General features: G+C 60.5%; 1 protein-coding gene across 3 annotated transcripts in view; it reads left to right on the top strand.

Moving 5' to 3' along the window:
* Positions 1-6,948: 6,948 nt before the first annotated feature.
* The window catches only part of COL6A2 (collagen type VI alpha 2 chain), a 29,395-nt gene continuing 12,314 nt past the window's right edge, over positions 6,949-24,029 (top strand). For 2 of the 3 annotated variants that reach the window (XM_037830049.1, XM_037830065.1), the window contains exons 1-12: positions 6,949-7,040; positions 16,997-17,142; positions 17,995-18,593; positions 18,704-18,724; positions 19,868-19,933; positions 21,422-21,475; positions 21,564-21,608; positions 21,990-22,016; positions 22,192-22,218; positions 22,316-22,360; positions 23,075-23,128; positions 23,630-23,692. In XM_037830049.1, the coding sequence (XP_037685977.1) occupies positions 17,001-17,142; positions 17,995-18,593; positions 18,704-18,724; positions 19,868-19,933; positions 21,422-21,475; positions 21,564-21,608; positions 21,990-22,016; positions 22,192-22,218; positions 22,316-22,360; positions 23,075-23,128; positions 23,630-23,692 (1,143 nt within the window). In that variant the 5' untranslated portion in view covers positions 6,949-7,040; positions 16,997-17,000. The remainder of the gene's footprint in view (positions 7,041-16,996; positions 17,143-17,994; positions 18,594-18,703; positions 18,725-19,867; positions 19,934-21,421; positions 21,476-21,563; positions 21,609-21,989; positions 22,017-22,191; positions 22,219-22,315; positions 22,361-23,074; positions 23,129-23,629; positions 23,693-24,029) is intronic. The other variant, XM_037830057.1, reaches the window with a different exon arrangement.

Below are 24,029 nucleotides of genomic sequence, written 5' to 3'. Positions count from 1 at the left end.
CGGCACCCCTCCATCCTCCCACGTGCACGTCCCTTCCGGGCAGCCCACTGCCCTCATGACATCGTGGTGGCAGAGAGGGATCCAGGTGGGTGTGGGAGAGAGCAGCAGAGGTGTGACTGGGTGCTATTTCCCCTCCCTGGCCCCACTGCCAGAGAGCAGGAACACAGCAGCGTGGGGCCGAGACATGCACTCCTGTCGGACGAAGGCACTGGCCTTGCCTGGAAACACCTGAAGGCCTCAGGCAGTGGGGCCTAAGGGGCCCTGGACACCCCACACCCCGCCCCATCACAGCGTCCCTAGCTAAGAAGAGTGGGTCACCAGGACCAGCCCGAGTTCCTGGGTCTCTCCTCTTTGGGGCCAACCCACCACCCTAACATGTCTTTTCTAACATTGTAACAGGAAGAGTTGACAATCAGCAGCGCTTTCCACGTTCCTGGCATGTATAGTGAAGACATGCCATGTGCCTTCATCTTCACCACACCCCAGGTGTGGGAAACTCCTCTCCTCATCCCACAGATGGGCCCACCAAGGTGCCCGTGGTCACAGTGAAAGCTTGGAGAAGCTGGAACTGGACCTGGGGGCTCTGGCTGCTCTGACGCCTGGCACTGCAGCCTGCACCTCAAACCAAACGTCTCCTCTGAGCAGCCACTCACAGGCCTCGTCTTTGGGTTCCAGCATCCCAGGCCTTCTTGCTCCCTTTTCAAGAGTCCAGCCCATCCCTCCTCTGCACTGTCATGGCACTCTCGCCATTACCCACCGAGCACCTCCCATAGACGGGCCTTCCCAGCATCCCACCTTATCAGTCACCACCATATCAACCCTGCCACTACAGCCAGCAAGGCCACTCTCTTTCCTCAACTGCCCTGAGCACCAGGTGTCTCCACACCTTTGTTTACCTCATTCCTGCTGCACTGCATGCCCATCCCAAACCAAATGCTTCTGAAGCCATGTCTTCCCTCAGCTCATGATGGTGATGGTTGTGATGATGGTGATGGTGGTGATGCTGGCAATGAAGTCAATGATGGTGGTGGTGATGATGATGGGGATCATGGCGATAAAGTCAGGGATGGTGGTGATGATGATGGGGATGATGGTGGGAAGTTGGTGATGGTGGTGGTGGTGATGGTGGTGATGGTGATGAAGTTGATGTGATAATGGTGATGGTGGTGGTGATGGTTGTGATGGTGATGATGGTGATGATGATGGTGATGATGGTGATGAAGTTGATAGTGATGGTGGTGGTGGTGATGACGATGGTGATGAAATTGATGTGATGATGGTGATGGTGATGAAGTTGATAGTGATGGTGGTGGTGATGGTGGTGATGGTGATGAAACTGATGTGGTGATGATGGTGATGGTGATGAAGTTGATAGTGATGGTGGTGGTGATGGTGGTGACGGTGATGAAATTGATGTGGTGATGATGGTGATGATGGTGATGAAGTTGATGGTGATGAATTTGATAGTGATGATGGTGGTGGTGATGGTGATGGTGATGAAGTTGATGTGGTGATGGTGGTGGTGGTGGTCGTGGTGGTCATGGTGATGGTGGTGATGGTGGTGATGGTGGAGATGGTGGTGATGGTGGTGATGGTGATGGTGGTGGTGGTGGTGGTGGTGGCGGTGATGGTGGTGATGGCAGTGGTGGTGGTGATGGTGGTGGTGGTGGTAGTGATGGTAACTGGTGATGAAGTTGGTGATGACAGTGATGATGGCGATGGAGTTGGTGGTGGTGGTGGTGATGGTGGTGATGGTGGTGATGGTGGAGATGGTGGAGGTGGTGATGGTGATGGTGGTGATGGTGGTGGTAGTGGTGATGGTGGTGGTGGTGGTGGTGATGGTGATGGTGGTGGTGGTGGTGATGGCGGTGATGGCGGTGGTGGTGGTGGTGGTGGTGGTGACGGTGGTGGTGGTAGTGATGGTAACAGTGGTGATGAAGTTGGTGATGATAGTGATGATGGCGATGGAGTTGGTGGTGGTGGTGATGGTGATGGTGGTAATGATGGCGGTGGTAATGAAGTTGCTGATGGTGGTGATCATGGGGGTTATGGTAGGGGTTATGATGATTGTCATGGTTGGTGGTGGTGATGATGATAATGATGACTTCAAAACATGGCAAGGCCTTGGGATACCTCCAAAGTCATCACAGAAAGATTAAACTTTGTTCAGTGCAGTTTTTATGTATTTTGTTGTGTCCTGGTTCTTTGAAAATGTGCAATACCTGACGGGCCTCCTCCTCCCAGGAAACCCAGGCAAAGGTTTGCTCTGACTGAGTCTTGATACCAAGGGAAGCCCTCTGGGGCAGACCCCCGATGCGAAGTCCCACGGTGGGTGACCCGGCATTCCCACACCCAAACAGGCCAGGCCGCCACCGGAGTGTTTGTTGGGGGAGCCACCCCGTGCCAGCTGCACCACGTTAGAATTACCCTCAATTCAGCACCACACAGCTGGTGGGAGGGAGTGTCTCATGACGCATACATGTTTTAAAATGGTTTGTCATCTAGTTTAATTTAGTTTAGATATACTCAAAGGTGGTGGAAGGGAAAATAACTATATGGGACCTGACATTAAAGGATCTGGGACTGTTTTCCCCAGCGGTGACTTCTTGCACCATCTACACCCCATCCATGAGCCGTGGTCTCCTGACCATAAGACAGGCAGCCCCTCCCCAAGCCCCCGAGATGGAGGATACAATTGGGTCAGGTGCATGCGAACAGCTTCACAGATGCCACTCAGGGCTGCTCCTGGCATTGGGATGGCTCCATTTGTGAGACCACCGTATCTCCAAGACCGAGATGCAGGGGTGTTTGGGCTCATGTGCCTCTTCCGTTCTCCCCGACTGTTCCTGATGCCCCCTCCACGGCTGCCTCACCGCACCCGGGCCCCTCTGCCAAGCACCCGGCTCGGGTCCTGGTTTTCTCTGAAAATGGAAGTAACTGCCCCTGCCAGTTCCTCCCAGGGCTCTGGTGCATTACAAGGAAGACAGAAGTGCACATGCTCAGCAATCCAACAACCCGGTAAGAGCAACGAAAATGCTGAAATTGTTTTGGCTCAAAGAAATTAAAAACTCTCAGCTCCTACCCCCAGCTCTGAGCACACACCCCATGACATGTGACTCATGTGGAGCTGCCCGTTAATGGAGGCTTTGCAAGGTTTTAACTTCTTCTGAGTTGTCCCTGGAGAATGGTGGGAACGCCTGGGGGTGGTGGAGGAGAAGCGCTCCAAGAGGGAGCAAAAGGCAGCTCTTGGCCTCGGGCCTCCTCTGAGCCGGCCCAGCCCTCAGGGGCACGGGAGGAAGCAGGAGGACCTCCCACATGGAACCACTTAGGGGCCCTGGGCCGAGACCATGTGGGCAGAAGAGGAACCCGCCGGGGCTCCGGCCCAAATACAGAGCGTCTTTTCGCTAATGGCACGCACGTGTCTCACTCTAGCTGTCCACTGGTCTTCTAAGGACCAGGCCAATCTGGCCACCATCCCCTCCAGCAGGGAGGAAAGCAGCTGGGAAGGACAGTCATGTGATCCTGGCATCTCATGTCCTCGTGGAGACTGGGACAGTGCCCTGAGCAGCGGGACCAGCTGCAGTCAGCACTGGCCAGCACGAGCCGTCCCATCCGGGAAGCCTGGGGCGAGCCTGCCAGACCCTGAGTCCTGCAGCCTCTGACTGAGGGAGGGCTGGCGAGGCACCCTCCACGTCCCTTCCGCACTGCAGAGCCCACGGGCAATCCTGGAGCCTGCCCGTCAAGGACATGGGGTGCCTCTGAGTGACCGTGGGGCCGGGGACAACCACCCACCTCAGTCTGAAAACACAGACGCCAAGGGCGAGCGAGGCAGGCCCGAGCCCACCTGCCAGGCCAGGAAGTCGGAGCAGGGCAGCCGTGCAGACCTCGAGGACAGCAGCCCCAGGACTGGCAAAGGGAGGGCGGTTTCCTTGTGGTTACGGCCAAAGAGATCCGCCCCTCCAGAAGCTACTTCAAGGAAGTCGCGGGAGCGAGACCGTGGTGGGTTATCGTGGAAAGTGGGTGTGCAGGTTTCGTAGCGATGAGTTGAGGTCAGTCACACACCTCACACACGCCCTACAAATCATCCCTCAGCCCACAGCCGAGAGCAGGATGGGTCCTGGCTTGAATCTGGAAGGCAGTTCTCAAGGTCTCGGACACCCCGAAATATCCACGGGGTCCTGGGCCCTGCAGAGCCAGCAGTTAGAGGCTGTGGTTCACTGGCCAGCCCCCTGCTGCCGGGCCGCCTTCTGCCGGGCTTCACCCTGCAGACACCGTGCTCAGGCCTCCCGGCGACGCAGAGGCCACGCCAAGCCCTGAGTGCAGCCCTGGGGCCCCCTCAGCTCTCCCTCACCCCCCTGCCGTTGAGAGGAGAGATGGGCGACTTCATGGCCTGGGAGGTCAGCAGCCACACTCCCTGGGCAGCCCAGCCCCTGCCTTGGTCCCTGGAAGGGGAGCCCTCCCGGGTACAGCATGTTGCCACCAACTCTCTCAGCCAGGAGGGGTCTTCCACCACGAGGGCTCCACCCCACAGGAACCAGCCGTGTCCACCGCAGCTGCACCCCGGGGCCAGGGAATGGGCACTGGAAGGGTTGCTGGCGTGAGATCCGCTGAGTTACTGGCCTCTTGGTTACCTCACAGGGGCCCTGATAACACTTGGGGTCTCCAGTTATCGCTGTCGACTCAGCTCCTGTGTCCAGTTGTCCTCAAAGTGCCTGCACCACCCTGTCCAGTGTCCGGTCACCAAGCAAAGGCCCCTGTGGGGAGGCCTGGCAGGCAGGGCAGGGGGCACTTGCCACCGTGTTGCCCAGCCCCTCCTCCTGGCACCCAGCCACCTCTGCAGTCAGGGGGTCCAGGAACGGGGTGAGTGGTGGACCCCTTCTCCTCAGAGCCCCTGCCTTGGACTCCTTATTCCCTCCTCACCTCCTCACTCGGCGCGGCCATCGCTCTCCCAGGACCCCCAGCCCCGAGCCTGCGCCTGCCCTAAATCACAGGCCCCCGAGTAAGCATTCTCACTCACTCGGCCCCCTGCACCAAGCACCCTGACATCCAGTCCCCAGGGCATGCCCCAGCTCTTCCAGCTCCTGCCATGGGGAGCCCCTTCCACCCCAGGCCTGCACGGCACCCCCAGGGATGCTGGCCCTTCTCCCCAGCCAGTGGCCCTGCAGCCAGGAGAGGTGGGGCCCCCCGAAGAGGACGTGCCCTGTGTGGGGGCCCTGCAGCATCATCCTCCATCTGACCCTGGAGGGGGCCCTACAGCTCAGAGGATTTGGGGTCCGCAGAGCTCGTCCCTGGGGACGTCCACCACATGTCCCGCCCATGTTCCAGGGCCCGGGTTTTCCCGAGCATCCCTGGCTGGGCTTTCCAGAGTCAGAGCTCTGCGCTCCTGACCAGCTCCTCCTGGGTCGGCTGCCCACCCACCTCAGCCCCCACTGAGGAGACGAGGCCCCCTTAACTCCCAGGGGGCCCTCAGACCCTCATGCTGAGCCCTAACGGCTGGCTCCAGCCGCAGAGTCTCCTTATGCTCTGCAGGGCCGACAGCGCAGCTCGGCGGCAACCAGCCACCCCGCTGTCCCCCCACAGCCTAGACACACCTGAATCGCCACACTGAGGGGTGCCTGCAAGAGGGACCCTCCCAGGGCACAGGCAGCCAAGAAGCTTGGGGGTGGGGGTGGGGTCTCTCCTCTCAGGAAAGGGGCCAAAAGCTGTTCCTGTGAAGATGCAACCTCAGGCTGTCCTGTTCCAGGGCCCGGGGACACACTGCCCCAAGAGTACCTCACCTCGAGGAGCAGCTCTGGTCCTGCGTGGGTGTGTGGGGAGTGGGGAGCTGGACAGAGACCCCTGGCCACGGCCCTCCCTGGCCCCCTCCTCGCTGCTGCCTCAGACTCAGCTCAGGCGGGGACCTGGTGGCCCCAGGCCAGTGCCAAGAGGCCCAGTGGTGATCCAGGAGTGTCTGCCAGGGCGGGCTGCCCTTCCTCCTTCCCAGCCTGACCCAGGGCACGGGGGGGTAGGGGGCTGGGGTGGGGCGGGCACCCGGGAACACGTTGGGGGACCCCATGGCAAGAGCCCCAGCCAGGCACCGCCGGCCCCCTCCTCGCCTGCACCCGCCCGTCACACCCCCGCCCCTCCCGCCCGGCGCCCCCCTCCCCGGGTCCCCGCCCCTCCCGCGAGCGCCCCCCTCCCCGGGTCCCCGCCCCTCCCGCCCGGCGCCCCCCTCCCCGGGTCCCCGCCCCTCCCGCCCGGCGCCCCCTCCCCGGGTCCCTTTCCCTCCCGCGGGCGCCCCCCTCCCCGGGTCCCCGCCCCTCCCGCCCGGCGCCCCCTCCCCGGGTCCCTTCCCCTCCCGCGGGCGCCCCTCTCCCCGGGTCCCCGACCCTCCGCGAGCGCCCCCCTCCGGCGGTCCCGCCCTCCCGCCCAGCACCAGCGCCCCCCTCCCCGGGTCCCCGCCCCTCCGCCCGGCCCCCCCGCCCGGGTCCCCGCCCCTCCCGCGGGCGCCCCCCTCCCCGGGTCCCCGCCCCTCCCGCCCGGCGCCCCCCTCCCCGGGTCCCCGCCCCTCCCGCCCGGCGCCCCCCTCCCCGGGTCCCCGCCCCTCCAGGGGCGCCCCCTCCCGCGGGTCCCCTCCCCCTCCCGCTGGGCGCCCCCATCCCCGGTGGTCCCTCCCTCCCGCGGGCGCCCCCTCCCCGGGTCCCGCCCCTCCCGCGAGCGCCCCCCCCGGGTCCCCGCCCCTCCGCCCGGCGCCCCCATCCCTGGCCCCGCCCCTCCCTCCCTGCGTCCCCCCTCCCCTGTCCCGCGCCCTCCCTCGGGCTCCCCCTCCCCGGTTTCCCTTCCCCTCCCGCGTGCGCCCCCCAATCCCCGGGTCCCCGCCCCGACCCGCACCCCGCAGGGCCTTACGCCTCCCGGTGGCCGCGCAGTCGGGGCGCCCCGCGGGCGGGGTCCTATAAGTGGGCGGCCCGGGCGGCGCCTCCCTCCTGCCGCCCCGGCGCGCTCCCGCCCGGACCCGAGCCTCCGCGGACGCAGCAGCGAGGCGCCCGCCGCCGTCCGGCCAGGTAAGCCGCCCCCCGCGCCCCAGGGCCGCCCGTCGGGGACCCGCGCGCACCTCGGCGAGCTCAGCCTCGAGGCGGCGGCGGGGGCTGCCCGCGGGCCCGGGCTCCGGCCTCCCCGTTAGGGCTGCGCCGCGGGCAGGGCCCCTCTGCTCGGCACGAACCCCCGGGAGGGGCTCGCGGCCGCACCCGCCTTCGGGCCGCACGTTGAGCCACTTGGCGCTCCCTCCGAGCCCCCAGACCTGCGCCGCCTGCGCCGCTGCTCCCTGCTCGCCCGGCCCGGCTGGCCCGGGTGCGCTGCGCTCCCATCGAGCTCCGGCCGGGCGGGCGCAACCTCCTCCGCGGCCGGCGGCTCGGGCTGGACGGGGCTCCTCGGCGCGCGCCGTGAGCAGAGCTGAGAGCTCGCAGACCTGGGGCTCTCTGCCCGGAAGGCCCGGCCACCTCCCCGCCACCCCGCCTGCAGGGATCCCGGCTCCTTCTTGGGATGTTCGGTTTTATTTCTGGCCTGGAGAACCTGAGTCTCTCTCTCTCTCTCTCTCTCTCTCTCTCTCACACACACACACACACACACACACACACACACACACACACACACACACACACGCCCTGTGGGTCAGGATGCAGGCCCCAGATGGTGCAGCTCCTCCTCATTCTGGAAGCAGGCACTGGGGCCAGAATAAGCCCCTGGACAGACTGGCTTCCCGCGCACAAGGGGCAGCAGGATCCCTGATGTCACCCCCCACTCCACCCCAGGGGTCACCGAGAGCCCAGCTGGCCACCATTCCTCTGAGGCTGGACCTCAGGGTGAGAACCGGTTGGGGAGGGGTCGGGGGGCTGAGTGACAGGGACACCAGCCTGACAGCACCTGGCTCTCACTCCAGCCCCACCCCCGGCACACTGACCCTCACCCTCCCAGGGCGGTAGCGGGGTCCTGGGGGAGGCGGGGGCTGCACCAGCAGGGGTGTGCAACGGACCCAGCTGCCCAGGAGGCGCCTGCTGGTAACAGAGCTGCAGCACCCACGGGCAACGCAGTGGAGTCTGGGGAGAGCAGGCACGAGCCCCAGGCTCACCTGGTATCTCAAGTGGTCTTGGTGCCCTGGGGAGTATCAGACCCTGTTCCCTCTGGAGGAAACGACCACACCTGGCCCCAGCACCCACACTCGGTGTCTGCCCGAGTCTCCCCAAAGAAATGGTCAGTCATTTTTAAGTTAATACACAAAAGGGAGCCTTGGAGAGCCACCGTTTCCTCCCGGTTTTGTTTGTTTCCTTCCAATGAAAGAATTCTGGTTGGCTGCCATCTTGCATTTATTTTTTAAAAATGGGTTAATGAAAAGGCCTTGGGATTTAGTCCCATCTCTCTTTACAAGGCCATGAAGTGGACTGTGCTTCACGGGAAGGCAGTGACTCACTGGGCGGCGGGAGGCAGAGAGGTGGGACTGGGGTGCGTGGGCCTCCGGCCCCCCAGGCAGAGGGGACCCTGAGTCTCCCCGGCAGGAGTGCAGGGCCTGGGCACCCAGCAGCCGCGCGGCGATGCCTGTGGTGCGGGGAGGCCTCGGTGGACCTGGGTGCACGGGGCAGCCATCGGGGCATCTGCAGGAGGCAGTGGAGCTGGGAACACCGGGTCAGGCCCCTGCATTGCCCGGGGCAGCCCCGCGCAGGGAAGTCCTCTCCCAAGGCCCCTGGGCGGCCACAGACACAGCCCCAGGGCACAGCCTCAGGGATGAAGGGACGGCAGGGCCACCGGGAGGCCACTCACCGGGAGGGTTGGACCAGAGGTCCTTGGTGCGGCCCCGACTTCCCCCCGAGAAAGGCCAGGCGCGCCTGCCCGCTCACCTGCGGGGGTGGCTGGGGTCAGGTGTGCGCCCTGGAGGTAGCTTTGAGGGGGGGTTCATGTTGAGGCAAAACCTACACGACCTACACTTACCCATTTTAAAGGGAACGTTTCATGGCATTTAATGTGTTCGCAGCGTCATGCGACCACCACCCCATCCCAGGGCAAAACATTGTCATTTCTGCGAAAGGAAACCCGCAGTCACTGGGCCGTGCACCCCACCCCGGGGCCCGGGCCTGGCGCTCTGCATCCTGTCTGCAGAGCTGCGGTGCTGACACTTCAGATGCGGCCCCCTCCTTCGTGGCCGGCTTCTGTCACCGAGCACAAGGGTTCCACGGTTCCCCCGGCTTTCAGTGGATCAGAATTTCATTCCTTTTTATAGCAGAATAACATTCAGGTAGATCATTTTTACAGCCTTGAAATGCTTTGTAATGCTGGGAAAACAGATCTCGGTTGTTTTAAGAAAACCACAAATGGTTGATTGATCTCGGCCCCACCTTTCCCTCCCGCGGTGGCTGTCACAGGTTAATGCAACGTCGGGGGGTGGGGGCGCATCGCCTGAAGAAGCGGGATCCTTGGGGTGCTGCTCGCTCCTTGAACAGATCTGCGGCGCTCCTTTGGGGCTGGGCCAAACTGTAAAGCGCGGTTCTCCACGAGCGCTCCGGCAGACCCTCCCGGCAGACCGCCCGCCGCACGTGGGGCGGGGTCCCAGCTCCCAGGGCGGAGGGTCTGCAAAATGTGAAGGCCTTCAGCCTGCGAGGCCGCTCACCTCCCAAAGGGCCTTTCTCCAAAAGTCTCATGTCTTTTTTCTGTTTTCTTATTTTGCCAATTTCATGGATGCAAAAATAGGACCTGGTTATTGGTTTATCTTAAGTCTTCCGTTTTGGGTGCAGTAAAGCATTTTTTTTCTTTTCGCAGATAAACCGACCTTAATCGGTATTATTTTGTATTTATGTAGCACCTTCTTCAAAAACTTTAAATGCTCTTCAGACATTGTATCCAATTAATCCCCAGAGCAGCCGTGTGAGGTGGGCGTTGCCCCCAGTTTTCGGGAGGGGGGCGAGGCTCGGAGAGGGTGGGGACCCAGCCGAGCCGGCCCGGGGGGTGGGACGCGGGCCTCGCTGCCGCCACCTGGTGGTCGCCACCTGCTCGCCCTTCCCCAGGGTCCCTCCCTGACTTCAGCCTTCCAAAGGCCTCGCTTCAGGACGGAAGCCAGGCAGCCTGGAGGCTTCAAATTCCAAGAAAATTTGGCTTAAGTCCTTAAAGTAAGAAAATGTATCCACCTCCATCGCTCCGACTGTCCCTGCACCTTCGCGGTGACGCCTGTGGCCGTTTTGTCCTGATTTGTGGGGGCTCCTCACGCCTTGTCGGGGGCTCCTGCGGGCTCCTGGGGGGTGTTTGTCCTGATGCTCGCGTGGGGAACCTGGGCATCGGGAGGGCAGACGCGGAGCCCGAGTTGTTAGCCGGCACCCTTGGGCGAGGCCACGGGAGGGGTGATGGCAGCACCCCATCGAGGGCCAGGTGAGGCCGGCGGAGGCCACCAGGGCTGAGGTTTGCCGTGGTCGGTTCACCCCTTCTGTTTTCTTCAAAGACTCCTGGTTCCTGTTGAGCTCGGACACTTAGTCTTCTAGTTCTTGCTGTAAAATGTGATGTTGGCTGTTGATTTGAAATCAATATCCTTTGTGATGTTAGCCCTACTCCAGGTTTCCTGTGATGTTTTGCCTTGCATGTTCTTTGTTTTTATCAGAAATGGAAGTTTGGGGACCATTAAAGTAATAAATGGTTTTCACTTTGTTATGTGCGTTTCCTGTCCTTGCTGATCTGTAATAACTTCATCTTGGTTCTGATGCAGTAGCCTCAGGACACTGCTGTGTTTGATTTTCTAATGTCATTTAGGATTTGGCCCCTGTATTCAAAACTGAGATGTACCTGCAGAGTTCCTTGTAGGGTTTATTCTTTTTTTTATCAGGTTTTGGTCTCAGGGTTATGCCTGGGTTAAAGATAAACTGAAAAGAAGTTTAGCTTTTCAGGCTCCAAAACAGGTTAAAGCACAGAGAAGAGTTTGTCCTTGAAGGGCTGAGGGACCTCACCCCAAACCTGCCGGGCCAGAGCCTTTGGGGTCATGTTTCCTCCCCAGGATTCTGTCCCTTCCAAGGCAGACACCAGCCGGTTCCCACCTCTTCTTGAGCTTTCCCAGAAAACGGTCTTTCTACAGTTAATAGCCTAGAGCCGCCACTTGGTGTGCTCTTTAAAAAATGCCTTCCTCAACTATCATTATTGTTTTACTCATTCCTAAATTTGAGTATTTATTTTTTTGTGTTTTGCCTCTTTATTTTTCAAGGCTTGATTAAACTTGTTAAACATTTTTCCATGTTATTGAATTTCTGGAAGAACCAACTCATAGCTATACTTATTATTCTATTCTACTGTGGGTGTTTTCAAATCAATTTTTAAAGTTTTTTAAAATTACTTTATCCCTCTTGATTTCCTAGGATTCAGTTTGTTAGCTCCTCCCACTCCTCCAGCTTCTTGAATTAACATGACTAATTCATTTACACTAAATTCTTATTTAATAACCAAAAGCACTTAGGCTATATGTTTTCCTCTGTGTATAGGTTTAAACCTTTCATGTTTGTTTTTATGTGTAACATTCTCACTGTCACTAATGACACGTAGTTTTTGTAAGAGAGTTTTTATATTGGTGTTTTAACTTTTTTCTATGTCTTATTAATGACTGCTTTTGCATGAGGCTCAGAGAATTTGATCTGCATAATTTCCAATTTTTAAAAAACTTACGACACTTTCTTTGTGGCTTACTCTAGGATTGAATTTTGCAAAATTTTAAAGAATATTTATTTCCTACTTGTGGTTTTCAAAGACATAGAATATACATAATATATGTGTGTGAGTATTTTATGCAATTTATTCATTTGGCCAAGTTTTATAAGCATACTATTCAGCTCCTCCATATTTTTTGTGTTCTGTCGATAATTAAAACAGATGACTTAAAGTCTTCTGTGATAGCACTTTGTCACTTTTTCCTTTGGATTTTCACAAATTTTGCTTTATATAGTTTCATGTTATAAAATTCAATACATGAAGATTTATAACTAGACATTGGCCTTTATCTTTTCTTTGTCTCTGACCTGTCCTTCTGCCTTAACTTCTACCTGATCTCATTCAATTTTGCCCCTTTCCTTCTTGCCATTTGCATCTCCCCCTCCCACCTTCATTTTCTTTGCACCATCTGTGACATTCTTTTAAAGTGTGAATCTCATAAACCTCCTTGAGATGGGTTTATTTTTGACCCAATTCAGGAATGTTTGTCTTTTATTGGAGAATTTAAACCATTGGTATTTATTGTCATGACTGACTTGTGGGTATTTCTGGCATCTGATTTTGTGCTTTCTGGCTCTTTTCTTTTTTCTTTCTATTTATTTTATTCCCTTCCCTGTTGTCTGCAGAAATTCCTTGAAGGACTTTTCAGGGATGATAAGCAAACAGCATAGACCTGAGCTTGGGTGTATTGAACCTGTTTCTCTATCATCCTTGTACATGAAGACAAGCCAGGACAGGTCCAGGGACACTTCTCTCCCTCCCAAAGCTCTGGAGGCATCTCACTGCCTTCTGGCATTTAGTTTTTTTATTTTTTATTTTTTACAGAAAGTCAGAATTAAATTTTATTTCACTTTTATGGAAATCATAAAAAAGATTTACGTTTTCCCACACTACAGCAAACTTTTCAATGGAATAAGGTACTGTACCCATTTGTATATGTTATGTCCCCCAGAACAAGCCAGGTTCTTTGATGCAGTCTTGTGGGGGCAGACATATTAATGTTGATTAGGTTAGAACCTTTGGATTAGGTTGTTTCCATGGAGATGTGACCCACCCAACTGTGAGTGACACCTTTGATTCAAGTGTGACCTCTTGATTGAGTGTTGCCATGGAAATGTGACTCAATCAACTGGGAGTGGAATGTTTGATTGGATAATTTCCATGGAGGTGTTGCCCCGCCCATTCAGGGTGGGTGTTAATTGGATCACTGGAGTCCTGTAAAGGAGTTCACAGACAGAACACCTCAGAGCAACTGAGAGTGACATTTGGAGCGCAACCAAGAGTGACATTTTGAAGAGCAGCTGCAGCAAAGAGAGGATAAAACACCCCAAGAGCAACATTTTGGAGAAAGCCATTTGGAAACACAACCTGGGAGCAAGCAGACGCCAGCCACATGCCTTCCCAGCTGACAGAGGTTTTCTGGACACCATTGACCATCCTCCAGTGAAGGTGCCCGATTGTTGATGCCTTACCTTGGACACTTTATAATCTTAAGACTGTAACTGTGTAACCAGATAAACCCCCTTTATAAAAGCCAATCCATTTCTGGTGTTTTGCAAAATGGCAGCATTAGCAACCCGGAACAGGTACCTTACCATAAATAAGAGGTCGCTGATTTGTGTAACAGAATATAAGTGTTTATACTCTTCAAAGCAAAGGACAGTGCATTTGTAAATGATTGTTTAAAGTTTTTAGAGTCAGATATAAACATACAGCTTAATTATTAACATTGTGTATTGTATACTGCCAAACTATTTCCATTATCAGTTAGTACCCAGTTACAAAGATACAATCCCACCATTATTTTGATCAGTTGGAATGCAATCAAAAGATTAAGTTTGAAAATATCAAGCATGCATTTCAATTAACTGTTAAGCCATGTGGTAATTATACCATATGTATCAAGTTCTGACTAACCTTTATTACCCAGAAATTTGTTTTCAAATAAATTTTACTAGTAATCTGAAATTTTTCACTATATGAAAGCAAAAGATTGCTATTTTTGTTTGCACAAAAGCTAATTTTAAAAAATCATTTAATGAAAATCAAAATTTCAGAGAATTTCATTGGCAGATAAATATAAAGCAGATTTTTCTGATGGATTCTAATTTTCTACAGTAGTTGGTTTCAAACATGTACAAAATAAGTAAACTTAAACTCTGTGCTACAAGAAGAATTATCTTAGACCAAATCATCTAAGAACTTACAGTTTTTAATACCGTGCGTCTGTGATTTGAATGTCAGATTACAGCATTTACCACAGGAGATGTGTGTGGCGGGGAAGCAATATTTGGTCTCCTGTGAAGGATAATAAAGAAGGAACACGTGTCTTTTCTAGAAAGGAGAGAAGAATGTTAAGTGGAAATGATAGAGGAGCACAGTAACAATGAGAATTTATTATTTTTCTGAATTACATTTGGGGACGAGCAGCTCAGTGCTTCACCTATTTTAACACTAGCAGTGCTCTGGGGTCGCGTTAAACAAATACCCGGGTAGAAGCGTGCAGGAACACACATTTCCGTGTCTCCGTGTCGCTGCTGTCCCTTGAGACGAGACGTTTGGGGTGGGGCCCGTGTGGTGGTTCCCCCTCCCCGGAGATGCGGGTGCCCCCCGGGGTCGATGGACCCGGCAGGACCTCGTCAGTGAGCTGCGTGGCACCCATCGCCGGGTGACGGCGGCCTCCAGGCCCCGCGGCTCCGGAAGGTCTTCCTGGCTGGAGTTACGGACGCTGTGGCCTTTGGGCAGCGAGGGAACCAGACCTGAGGGAGCTGGAGGGTCGCAGCCCCCGCGGCCCTGGAGGAGAGACGTGTCCCAGCAGCGCCACCGACGGGTGCCGTGGACACGAAGCCCCGGGCGGAAGCCAGCGCCTGCGTGGAGGACACTGCGGTTTCTGCTGCGTGGAAGGAGCAGTCCGAGGAGATGACGCTCCTCCCTGGGCACGTCCTCCCCGGAGAATCCCGGTGGAGGGAACCCCACCCTTCGCCTCTTGGTCCGTCAGAGTTCTGGCCTCTTCTGCACCTGCAGGATTCCGGGCTCGCGTTCCTGGCTGACGCAGCAGGCTGAGCGGTGCAGGCAGCACGTCCCTGTGCTGTGGGAACTTCCCGTCTGCAGAGGCCTCTGCCCATCCCTGCCCTGTGTACTCCAATCCATGGAGAAAAATAACTGCCGCGGTGGCCTCGTGGGAGGTGGGCAGACGGCGGGGAGCGGGGCTGGCGTGGTGGTGCCACACATGCGCGGCTCAGCGGCTGCACGTGGGGAGCAGGAGATGCAGTGGGTGCCACACGGGGCCCTGGACGAGCGAGTGACAAGCAGGAACCCTGGCCTGACCCCCCGGGTGTGCACCCAGGCCTGGCCTGACACGTAGTATTGTGGAGAAACTTTGAGGCCTCTGTTAGTTAGCCACTGCTGCGTAACAAGTTACCCCCAAACAGTAACTGTTTACCGTCTCACCATTTCTGTGGGTTGGGAACTCGGGAAGGCGTCCCTGGTGATCCCAGCTCCGGGGCCTCCTGAGGTGCAGTCGAGAGCGTGGCCAGGGCCGCGGTCATTCGACGGCTCAACTGGGGCACAGGTGCTGCTCCACGGTGGCTTCCTCAGGTGGTGGTGGGGGCCTGACTCCTGAGGTGGACTCTCCAAAGGCACCCGGGGGTCTCCATGTGTGGCAGTGGCTTCCCCTCAGGTGCACCGGGGAGAGCCAGGCAGAGCCGCAGCACCTGTTAGGAGCCCCTCTCGGAGTCATGCACTGAAACCCCCATGGGCCCCGCTGGCCATGGCTCGGCATGCAGAGGGCAACATGGCAACAGGCCTGCAGCTACAGTGCCACAGTGATGTCCCCCTTTGTGTGTTTTCTGCATTTGTTGGGGCTGTTGTGTTTTCCCCGTGTAGATTATTTCAGAATTTTTCATTACACTTAGACTCAGCTTCTCCGCCAGCACACTGCTAGGTGGCCTCTTTTAATGCATTTGGTTAGTCTGGTTGTCACCCTTCAGCTTCTTAAACGCTCGGTTCTCCTGGGGCTGCTCTGCTTCCTGGCCACGAGTGTCCGTTGGACACGTTTCTATTTCCCGGATCCAGTCACCGCGGCTCTCACCTGTCCTACGTCTCCATCTCGTCCCCCTCCTCTGGCGTCTCTTCTCCCCTCTGAGCCTGCAGGACTCTCCAGGCAGACCCCCGCGGGCAGGGCGGGTGTGCGGGTGGCGGTGTAGGGTGGGGGTGGGGTGGGGTGTCTGGAATGGGGGTGCGGTGCATGTGGTGCAGCAGACGGAGTGGGGTACAGGGGACATGCTCACTGCCCCTCCTCCATAAGCCCCCGAGGGCACCCCCATGGTGGGGGCTCTGTGGACCCCTCCACTCTGGCAGTAGCATCCTGACTCCCTTTTCCCTTCTGGGCTCTTTCGGGTCCATGGCCTGCTCCCTGTCCCATCTCCCACTACCCCCCACTCCACTGAGTGTGATCCCCACCTCACTGAACCAGCCCCCACGGGCCACCCAGCCTTGCACATGCTGCCCCTTGGCCTCGAGCTGGCACTCCCCTCCCCCAGCCAACATGCATCACCTCCCACAGGAAGCCCTCCTGGATTCCCTAGTGCTCCCACCTGGCGCACGTGTGGCTCTTGCCTGCGTGGTCTCAGCCTGTTTCCTGTGTGGTCAGAGCCTTGCGCCTGCTCGTGGCCCCACATCCTGTGCCTCAGGGACCATGTTCCTTCCAAACCTCACTGCCAGGACAAGCCTCACGCCTTAAACCAGGAGTGGCGCACCCCAAAACCCACCCCTGGGCACAGCCTGTGTGTGCTCTAGCTGCAGTGGGGACGCTCGGCCCCTCCCCTCATCCAGCTGGCAGAGCCCCTCCTCGGGCCCACCCTCCCCTCCGAGGTTTCCGGGGCACAGCCTGGCGGCGAGCCCGTCCCCTCCTCCCCCATCCTCGGCCAGGGTGCTGGGTCCGAGGGCAGTGAGCACCTGGGAGGCTCTCGGCTTCCCCCAGGGGACGCCCCTGCCCCGCCTGGCCCTGGAGGACGTGGTCCCCGCCCCGGCAGCCATCGCAAGCTCCACGCAGGGCGCCCCCTCCCAGGCCTGCCCGCCTCGAGGACCCCTCCATCTTGCGGGGCCCACTCAGTGTGCGCTGGATGGTGGTGTCACCTGCACCCAGGCCTGTCCCCGCGTCTGAGGCTGGTCACCGGCTTGGGTCACTGGTGTCGGCCACGCCCTGCTGGCCCTCGCTCCGTGGGACAGAGCCCCCAGGGCCCCACCGGTCCAGCAGGGCGGGAGCCTGTCTGCAGCCCCTCCCTCGTTGCAGGAGGATGTCAGGACCCACAGGCGCTGCCAGGATGTCCCGAGGCCCCTGCTGCGCTCTCCTCCTCTGGGGGCTCCTGGGGACCCTCCACGCCCAGCAGCAGAGCGTCATCGCACCCGGCACCTCCGAGAGGAGCAACAGCTGCCCGGGTACAGGCCGCAGGGTGGCAGGGGCTGGGGGGCAGCAGGGCGGGGGGGACAGCAGGGGGGTGGGGGCAGCGGGGCAGGGGGGCAGTGGGGGGCTGGGGGGTGGGGGCAGCGGGGCAGGGGGGACAGCAGGGGCCGCGGGGCAGTGGGAACCAGGGGGCAGCGGGGGACTGGGGGAGCGTGGGGGGCAGGGGGACAGTGGTGGGCTGGGGGCAGGGGGGACAGTGGGGGCCACGGGGCAGTGGGAGCCAGGGGGCAGCAGGGGGCTGGGGGGTGTGGGGCAGTGGGGGGCTGGGGGGCAGGGGGGACAGCAAGGGGGTGGGGGCAGCGGGCAGTGGGGGGCTGGGGGGACAGCAGGGGGGTGGGGGCATGGGGCAGTGGGAGACTGGGGGGCAGGGGGGACAGCAGGGGCCGTGGGGCAGTGGGAACCGGGGGACGGCAGGGGGCTGGGGGACAGTGTGGGGCTGGAGGGCAGGGGGGACAGCGGGGGCCACGGGGCAGTGGGAGCCAGGGGGCAGCAGGGGGCTGGGGGAGCGTGGGGGCAGTGGGGGGCTGGGGGGGCAGGGGGGACAGCAAGGGGGTGGGGGCAGGGGGCAGTGGGGGGCTGGGGGGACAGCAGGGGGGGTGGGGGCATGGGGCAGTGGGAGACTGGGGGGCAGGGGGGACAGCAGGGTTCACGGGGCAGTGGGAGCCGGGGGGCGGCGGGGCGGGGGGCGCTCGGTGTTGGTGAGCGGGGACAGTGAGACGTGTTGGGGGTGGGCGGGGGGGGCCCAGGACCCGGTGGTTCAGCCGTAAGTGGCGTGTGCTGCCCCCAGTCCCCCCAGCCGGGCAGTGACCACGCCCCGTGTCCCCCAGAGAAGGCCGACTGCCCGGTGCACGTGTACTTCGTCCTGGACACCTCGGAGAGCGTGACCATGCAGTCGCCGACCGACAGCCTGCTCTACCACATGCAGCAGTTTGTGCCGCAGTTCATCAGCCAGCTGCAGGACGAGCTCTACCTGGACCAGGTGGCCCTGAGCTGGCGCTACGGCGGCCTGCACTTCTCCGACCAGGTGGCGGTGTTCAGCCCCACTGGCAGCGACAGGGCCTCCTTCACCAGGAACCTGCAGGGCATCCGCTCCTTCCGCAGGGGCACCTTCACCGACTGCGCCCTGGCCAACATGACGCGGGAGGTGCGGCAGTACGGGGCCAAGGGCACCGTCCACTTCGCCGTGGTCATCACCGACGGCCACATCACCGGCAGCCCCTGCGGGGGCATCAAGCTGCAGGCCGAGCGGGCCCGCGAGGAGGGCATCCGGCTCTTTGCCGTGGCCCCCAACGTCAACCTCAACGAGCAGGGCCTGCGGGACATCGCCAACACGCCGCACGATCTCTACCGCAACAACTACGCCACCATGAAGCCCGGCTCCACCGACATCGACCAGGACACCATCAACCGCATCATCAAGGTCATGGTGAGCTGCCCTCCCGGCTGCCTGGGAAGGGGCAGCCTGAGGGCGCCAGCGGGCAGCACTGGACCCCAGCCTGGGGCTGACCAGCTCCCTCTCTTGGGTCTTTTCCGCAGAAACACGAGGCCTATGGAGAGGTGAGCGGCTCGGCCTTCCTGGAGCGCCGGCCCCGAGGCTGCCGACCCAGGCCCCGTCACACCTGCCCCGCGCCCGGCTGCTCCCAGGGGCCTGGGGCGGGCAGGGCAGGGGGCACAGGAGGAGAGGGGCGGGGGCACGTCCGTCCTGTGCTGGGCCCCGAGACACTGGCGACTGGACGAAGGCTTCAGGCCGCCCCTGCTGCCGAGGAGCCCTGGGGGTCAGGTGTTCGGGGCTGTCCCCCGAGCTCACGGCGGGGGGATGTTTAGGGCCGTGTCCAGCGCTCGCTGAGCTGGGGTCGGTGGGAGCAGCACAAGGCCCCATCTCCTCCCGGGAGAGGCCAGCAGTCAGCTCCGCATCTTCAGAAGCCCCTTTCTAGAACAGCCAGTGGTAAACACACCTCCCCGGTGTACCTGGTCAGGTGGGGCCTGACCAAATACTTGGTTGCTTTCTAACCCCTGTTCCTACCGAGTGGCTTCCCCCAGGCGTTGCCCCCCAACTCGTGAATGGAATTCTCCCTCTGAGTCCCGGAGCCCCAGGGGCTGGTCCCAGCCTCCCGGCTCCACCCCAGTGCCTCTAGGCCCCCCGGCCTGCTCTCGGACCCCAGGCTGGGGGCAGCTCCCCCCCGCCAGGGACTCAGGAGCCCCCTCAGCTTCCCCCTGGGGGGGTCTGCACAGGGCTTTCCAGATCTCTTCCCAGGAGAAAGAAGGGGGTCCCCACCGCCCTCGAGGGTGCAGCACTGCAGGGGGTCCTCATGGCTGCACCGCCACCCTCCCTCCGGCCAGGCCCTGCCACCAGCCACACCCGCGAGCCCAGAGGGCTGCCCTGGGCAGGGTCTGCCTCGGCACCCGCACAGCGGGTGAGAGGTTTCTAAGTTGGGGTCTCCCTTTCCTGGGGTTCGAGGGAGGCAAAGACCCTCCCCCGTCCTGACGCGTGGCCTGTCTCCCCCGTCCTGACCACCCTGATCCCTGCCCTTCAGTTTGGGGACCCCCAGCTGGACGCAGCGTCCAGCACGGCCCTCTGTCCTGGCACCTCAAGGGCCAGTTCCCTCTGAGCTCTGCCGGCCACGCCGTCCCCCCCCCCGCCGCGGCGCTGCCCAGGGCTGTCCCCGCCCCTGACGCGCTGTCGCTCCGCTTTCTCGTCAGTGCTACAGGGTGAGCTGTCTGGAGATCGCCGGCCCCCCCGGCCCCAAGGGCTACCGGGGACAGAAGGTAAGAGCTCGTCCGCCCCGGGAGCCCCTCGGCCTGAGGAATTCCACGCGGGTCTCAGTTTTCCTGACCCCAGAAAAACTAAAGTTCATTTTTCTCCACTTCCTTTTAAATGACATTTTCAGAAAAGTAGATAAATTTCTTTCCATCATCACGAGAGGTCATTAAACTAACCTGGAAATTAAACAAGCACGTGTAAGTAAGTAAATAAAATATAAGATGAACTGATGTTGATATTTATGATTTTTAATTAACGTAAAGCACCCACTTTTGCAGTTTATTAAATAAATAGGTTTTCAGGTGCTGGTTTGAATGTCCCTGCATTTTCCCGACAACAATGGCATATAAAATAAAATCTGTCCAAAATTTTCAGAGTATCAGGAACTTCAGCAACCCACGTCTGTCAAAAACTGTGATGAAAAGCAGAAGGGAGACAAAATTCTAAGTTGTTAAGACAAGAAATTTAAGATAACTTGATCAACACGGGAAATTACGAAGTAGCTTTATTACGTAAACCCGAAGGAGAGCAGGGAGTCCCGCCGGCAGCTCCACGTGGGGACCCCCGGCCGCGCCAGCCCCGGCCCCGTCCTGCCCCCTCGCCCTGGACGGCGCTGCCGGCGCGGACTCGCCTGGGGCTGCAGGACGAGGGGTCCCTGGACAGACGCAGCAGGGACGGCTCAGCAGCCCCTGCCCCCACCCCGCACACCTGCACCCCGGTGGGCTGGACCGAGCCTCCCTCCGCCCCCAGGGGAGGTCTCCGGCCTCTTCCCCTGAACCGGGGCCACTGCGGCCACCGCAGGTGCTCATGAGCGAGGGGGCACCAAGCGGGCACGCGGGACCCACTCCCGAGAGCCCCCGCCCCAGACCCCCTCCCCTTCCCCTTCCCCCTCCCCCTCCTCCCTCTTCTCTGTCTCCCTCCTCTCCTTCCCCCTCCTCCCTTCTCCCCCTCCCCACCTCCACCTCTTCCTGCTCCCTTCTCTCCCCCTCCCCCTCCTCCCTCTTCTCTGTCTCCCTCCTCTCCCTCCCCCTCCTCCCTTCTTCCCCTCCCCACCTCCCCCTCTCCCCTCCTCCCTTCTCCCCCTCACTCCCCCTCCCCTCTCTCCCCCTCCTCCTCATGGCGGTGGAGCACAGCCAGGTGGCAGAGAGAATCGCAGTCAGACACCCATTGTGCTCACAGCCTGGGTGCAGAATGGGCCTTGCCATCAGCCGTGCCCCCAGCACCCCCCATCCTCAGGGCTGTTCTGGCCCCGTTTTCAGGGGCAGCTTGGCAGAACGCTGATTTCTAGGGGGCGGCAAATGGCATTAACCCCCGTGGTCTGAGACGTCCCAGATGAGGCTCCCACAGCAGCAGGGATAACCTGGGGTCCCAGAGGCAGCACCCCTAACCTGGGATTGCTGCTCTGCCACCTGAGGGGGCTGGGACAGGCCCCTCGTCCCCTCTTGCCTCGATTTACCCACGGCTCACTGCTGTTTCTTGTCGTCTGGTTTCAGGGAGCCAAGGGCAACATGGGAGAGCCAGGAGAGCCTGGGCAGAAGGGGCGACAGGTGAGCATCCCCCCGCCCCTGCCCCATCCCCCCCGGCCACTGTGCTGGAGCCGGCCTCCCTCCATGGCACTTGGTTCTTCTCCCACAGGGCGACCCAGGCATCGAGGGCCCCATCGGATTCCCGGGACCCAAGGTGAGCTGCTGCCCCCCACCCGGGTGGCTGGAGGGGCCGGGCTGACCGGGGTGGGCTCAGGTCCCAGGGACCCCGCAGACTGGGCTGGCCACTCCCAAGCCCTCGCCTCGCGGAGCGTCAGCCTGTCCCAGCCGAGGGTGTCTCCGTGGCCCCGAAGTGGAGCCCCTCGATGTGACCCTGGTGTCCAGCCTGTGTCTGCGCCCACCAGGCTGATGACTCCCGACCCCGGTGTGCTCGGCCTCGCACTCAGGCCCTCGTTCAGAGTCCAGTCCCGCCCGCCGTCCGTCCCTCATCTGGGACCTGGCTCTGGGCCCATCCACTTGCCTGCGGCCGGGCCGGACGCCCCTCTCGTAACGCCCCTTTTCTTTCTTCTGACCTCAGGGTGTTCCTGGTTTCAAAGGAGAGAAGGTGAGATTCTGGCCTTAACCGCCTCAGACGCTGCTGAGGTGCCTGCGAGAGGCCATCATCCAGTGGGGGGCCGGGCCCGGCCTGGGGTGTCTTGGCTCCGCGCCTTCCTCCGGGCTCAGCCACGCCTGGGGCACCGGGAGGCGCGGCGCTAACCGGCCGCTTTGCTTCTGCACAGGGTGAATTTGGAGCCGACGGGCGGAAGGTAAGGGGGCCCTGCTGGGCAGCTGGGGCGGGCACATCCCTCCATTCAGGAGAAGCATGGTCAGTGCTGACGAGCCCCCTCTTCTTTCTCCTCCCAGGGGGGCCCCGGCCTGGCTGGCAAGAACGGGACTGACGGACAGAAGGTGGGTGAGTCCCCAGCTCCTGGGGTCTGCAGCGGGTGTCAACATTTCTGATTCTGTGGGAATGACCCCAAAAATGAAATGACGGCCATTATAACTCCAGCAGTCCTCATGGGGTCTCCGGCCGGCATAACCTGGGGACCCCATCATGCTCCCAGGCCGTCCCCGAGGCCGCTGGGTCCCCAGGGCACAGCCCACAGCCCCTGGCTTGGGTGGCCCCAGACGCCGACACCCTGGACCTGCCACTCGAGGGGCCCCCAGTTGGCAGCCATCCAGCGGACCCTGGAAACGGGACCACCCAGGGTGGGGGGTTCTGCTCTGGAGAACCAGGGCCTGGCTTCGGGGGGCTCCAGCCTGCACTGTGGACCCCCCAGCTGTTGGCAAGACCTGGCAGCTCCCGAACACACATGCACACACACACGCACACACACACATGCATGCTCACACTCACACACACATGCACACACACGTGCATGCTCACACTCGCACACGTGCACGCTCACACTCACACACATGCACACACACACACACACGTGCACACACATGCACACACACGCTCACTCGCACACGGGCGGCCGTGTCAGCTACTTGGACAGCACGGTGGCCCCACATGGGGAGTGGCCTGAGTGTACCTGCCGTTTGCACCACCATCACGCCGAGGGTGGGGCAGGTCCCCGGGGGCCCAGCCGCTGGTGACACCCCTGCCTCTCCCTCCAGGGCAAGTTGGGGCGCATCGGACCACCTGGCTGCAAGGGAGACCCCGGGACCCGGGTAAGCATCTGTGTGCCACCGCGGAGACCCCCAGCCTGGGACAAGGCGCCCGGCGGGAGGTGGCCGGGCCACTGAGAGTCTCTCCCAGCCTCCAGCCCCGGCTCAGCGGGAGGGACCCCAGGAAGGGCAGACAGGGTCCACGGTGACCAGGGTGCCGCAGGGGCTCACAGGCCAGGACGCCTGCAGCCGCTTCCCAGGGGCCCATCAGGCTCCACGCCTGGCTTGTCTGGCCATCCTGCTCTGGCCCCGCTTGGCCCTCGACCCAGAAGTTTCCGGAGCATCACTGTAGCCTTCTTGAGATCAGATGCCCCTCATGTCGCGAGTCTCGGCCTTTCTGCTTCTGGAGGAGGCCGTGGCTGGGCCAGGCCCGTCGGGGGTGCCCGGGGCCGACCCTCCACTCACGGGGACCCCAGCTCCCTCTCAGGGCCCGGCCCCCCACCTGGAGCCCGAGCACAGCCCCTCACCCTGTGCCCGGCCCCCCTCACACTCCTCCTTCTGCAGGGCCCGGACGGTTACCCGGGAGAAGCAGGCAGCCCGGGGGAGCAGGGAGACCAGGGTGCCAAGGTAATGACTTGCCAGGACGGGGGGGGACTCGCTGAGATGGGGCCAGCTGGAGCCAGGTGGGATTGTACCTGTCCACCCACCATTGCCAGGCCCCCAGGAACCAGCCTGGGCTGAGACGCCTGCAGAAGGCCTGACCCTAAACTGGGCACTGTCCCCGGCTCAGTCTTCCCTTGGGTGCTGTGGGGCCACCGCCCTGGACCCCCGAAGTGACCTTTGCCCAGCAGCTGAGCTGTCTGCACGGGCAGGGGCTGCAGCCCCATGGGATTGGGACTGACGCACAGAGCCCTCGTGCTCCCCAGAACCAGCACCCCGGGCAGACGGAGGAGGGGCCACAGCC

This window comes from Choloepus didactylus, chromosome 1 (genome assembly GCF_015220235.1).
Source record: "Choloepus didactylus isolate mChoDid1 chromosome 1, mChoDid1.pri, whole genome shotgun sequence".
In the NCBI taxonomy this organism is placed as follows: Eukaryota; Metazoa; Chordata; class Mammalia; order Pilosa; family Megalonychidae; genus Choloepus; species Choloepus didactylus.
The sequence above is the reverse complement of the archived record's forward strand: the minus strand, read 5'-3'. Positions and strand labels throughout refer to the sequence as shown.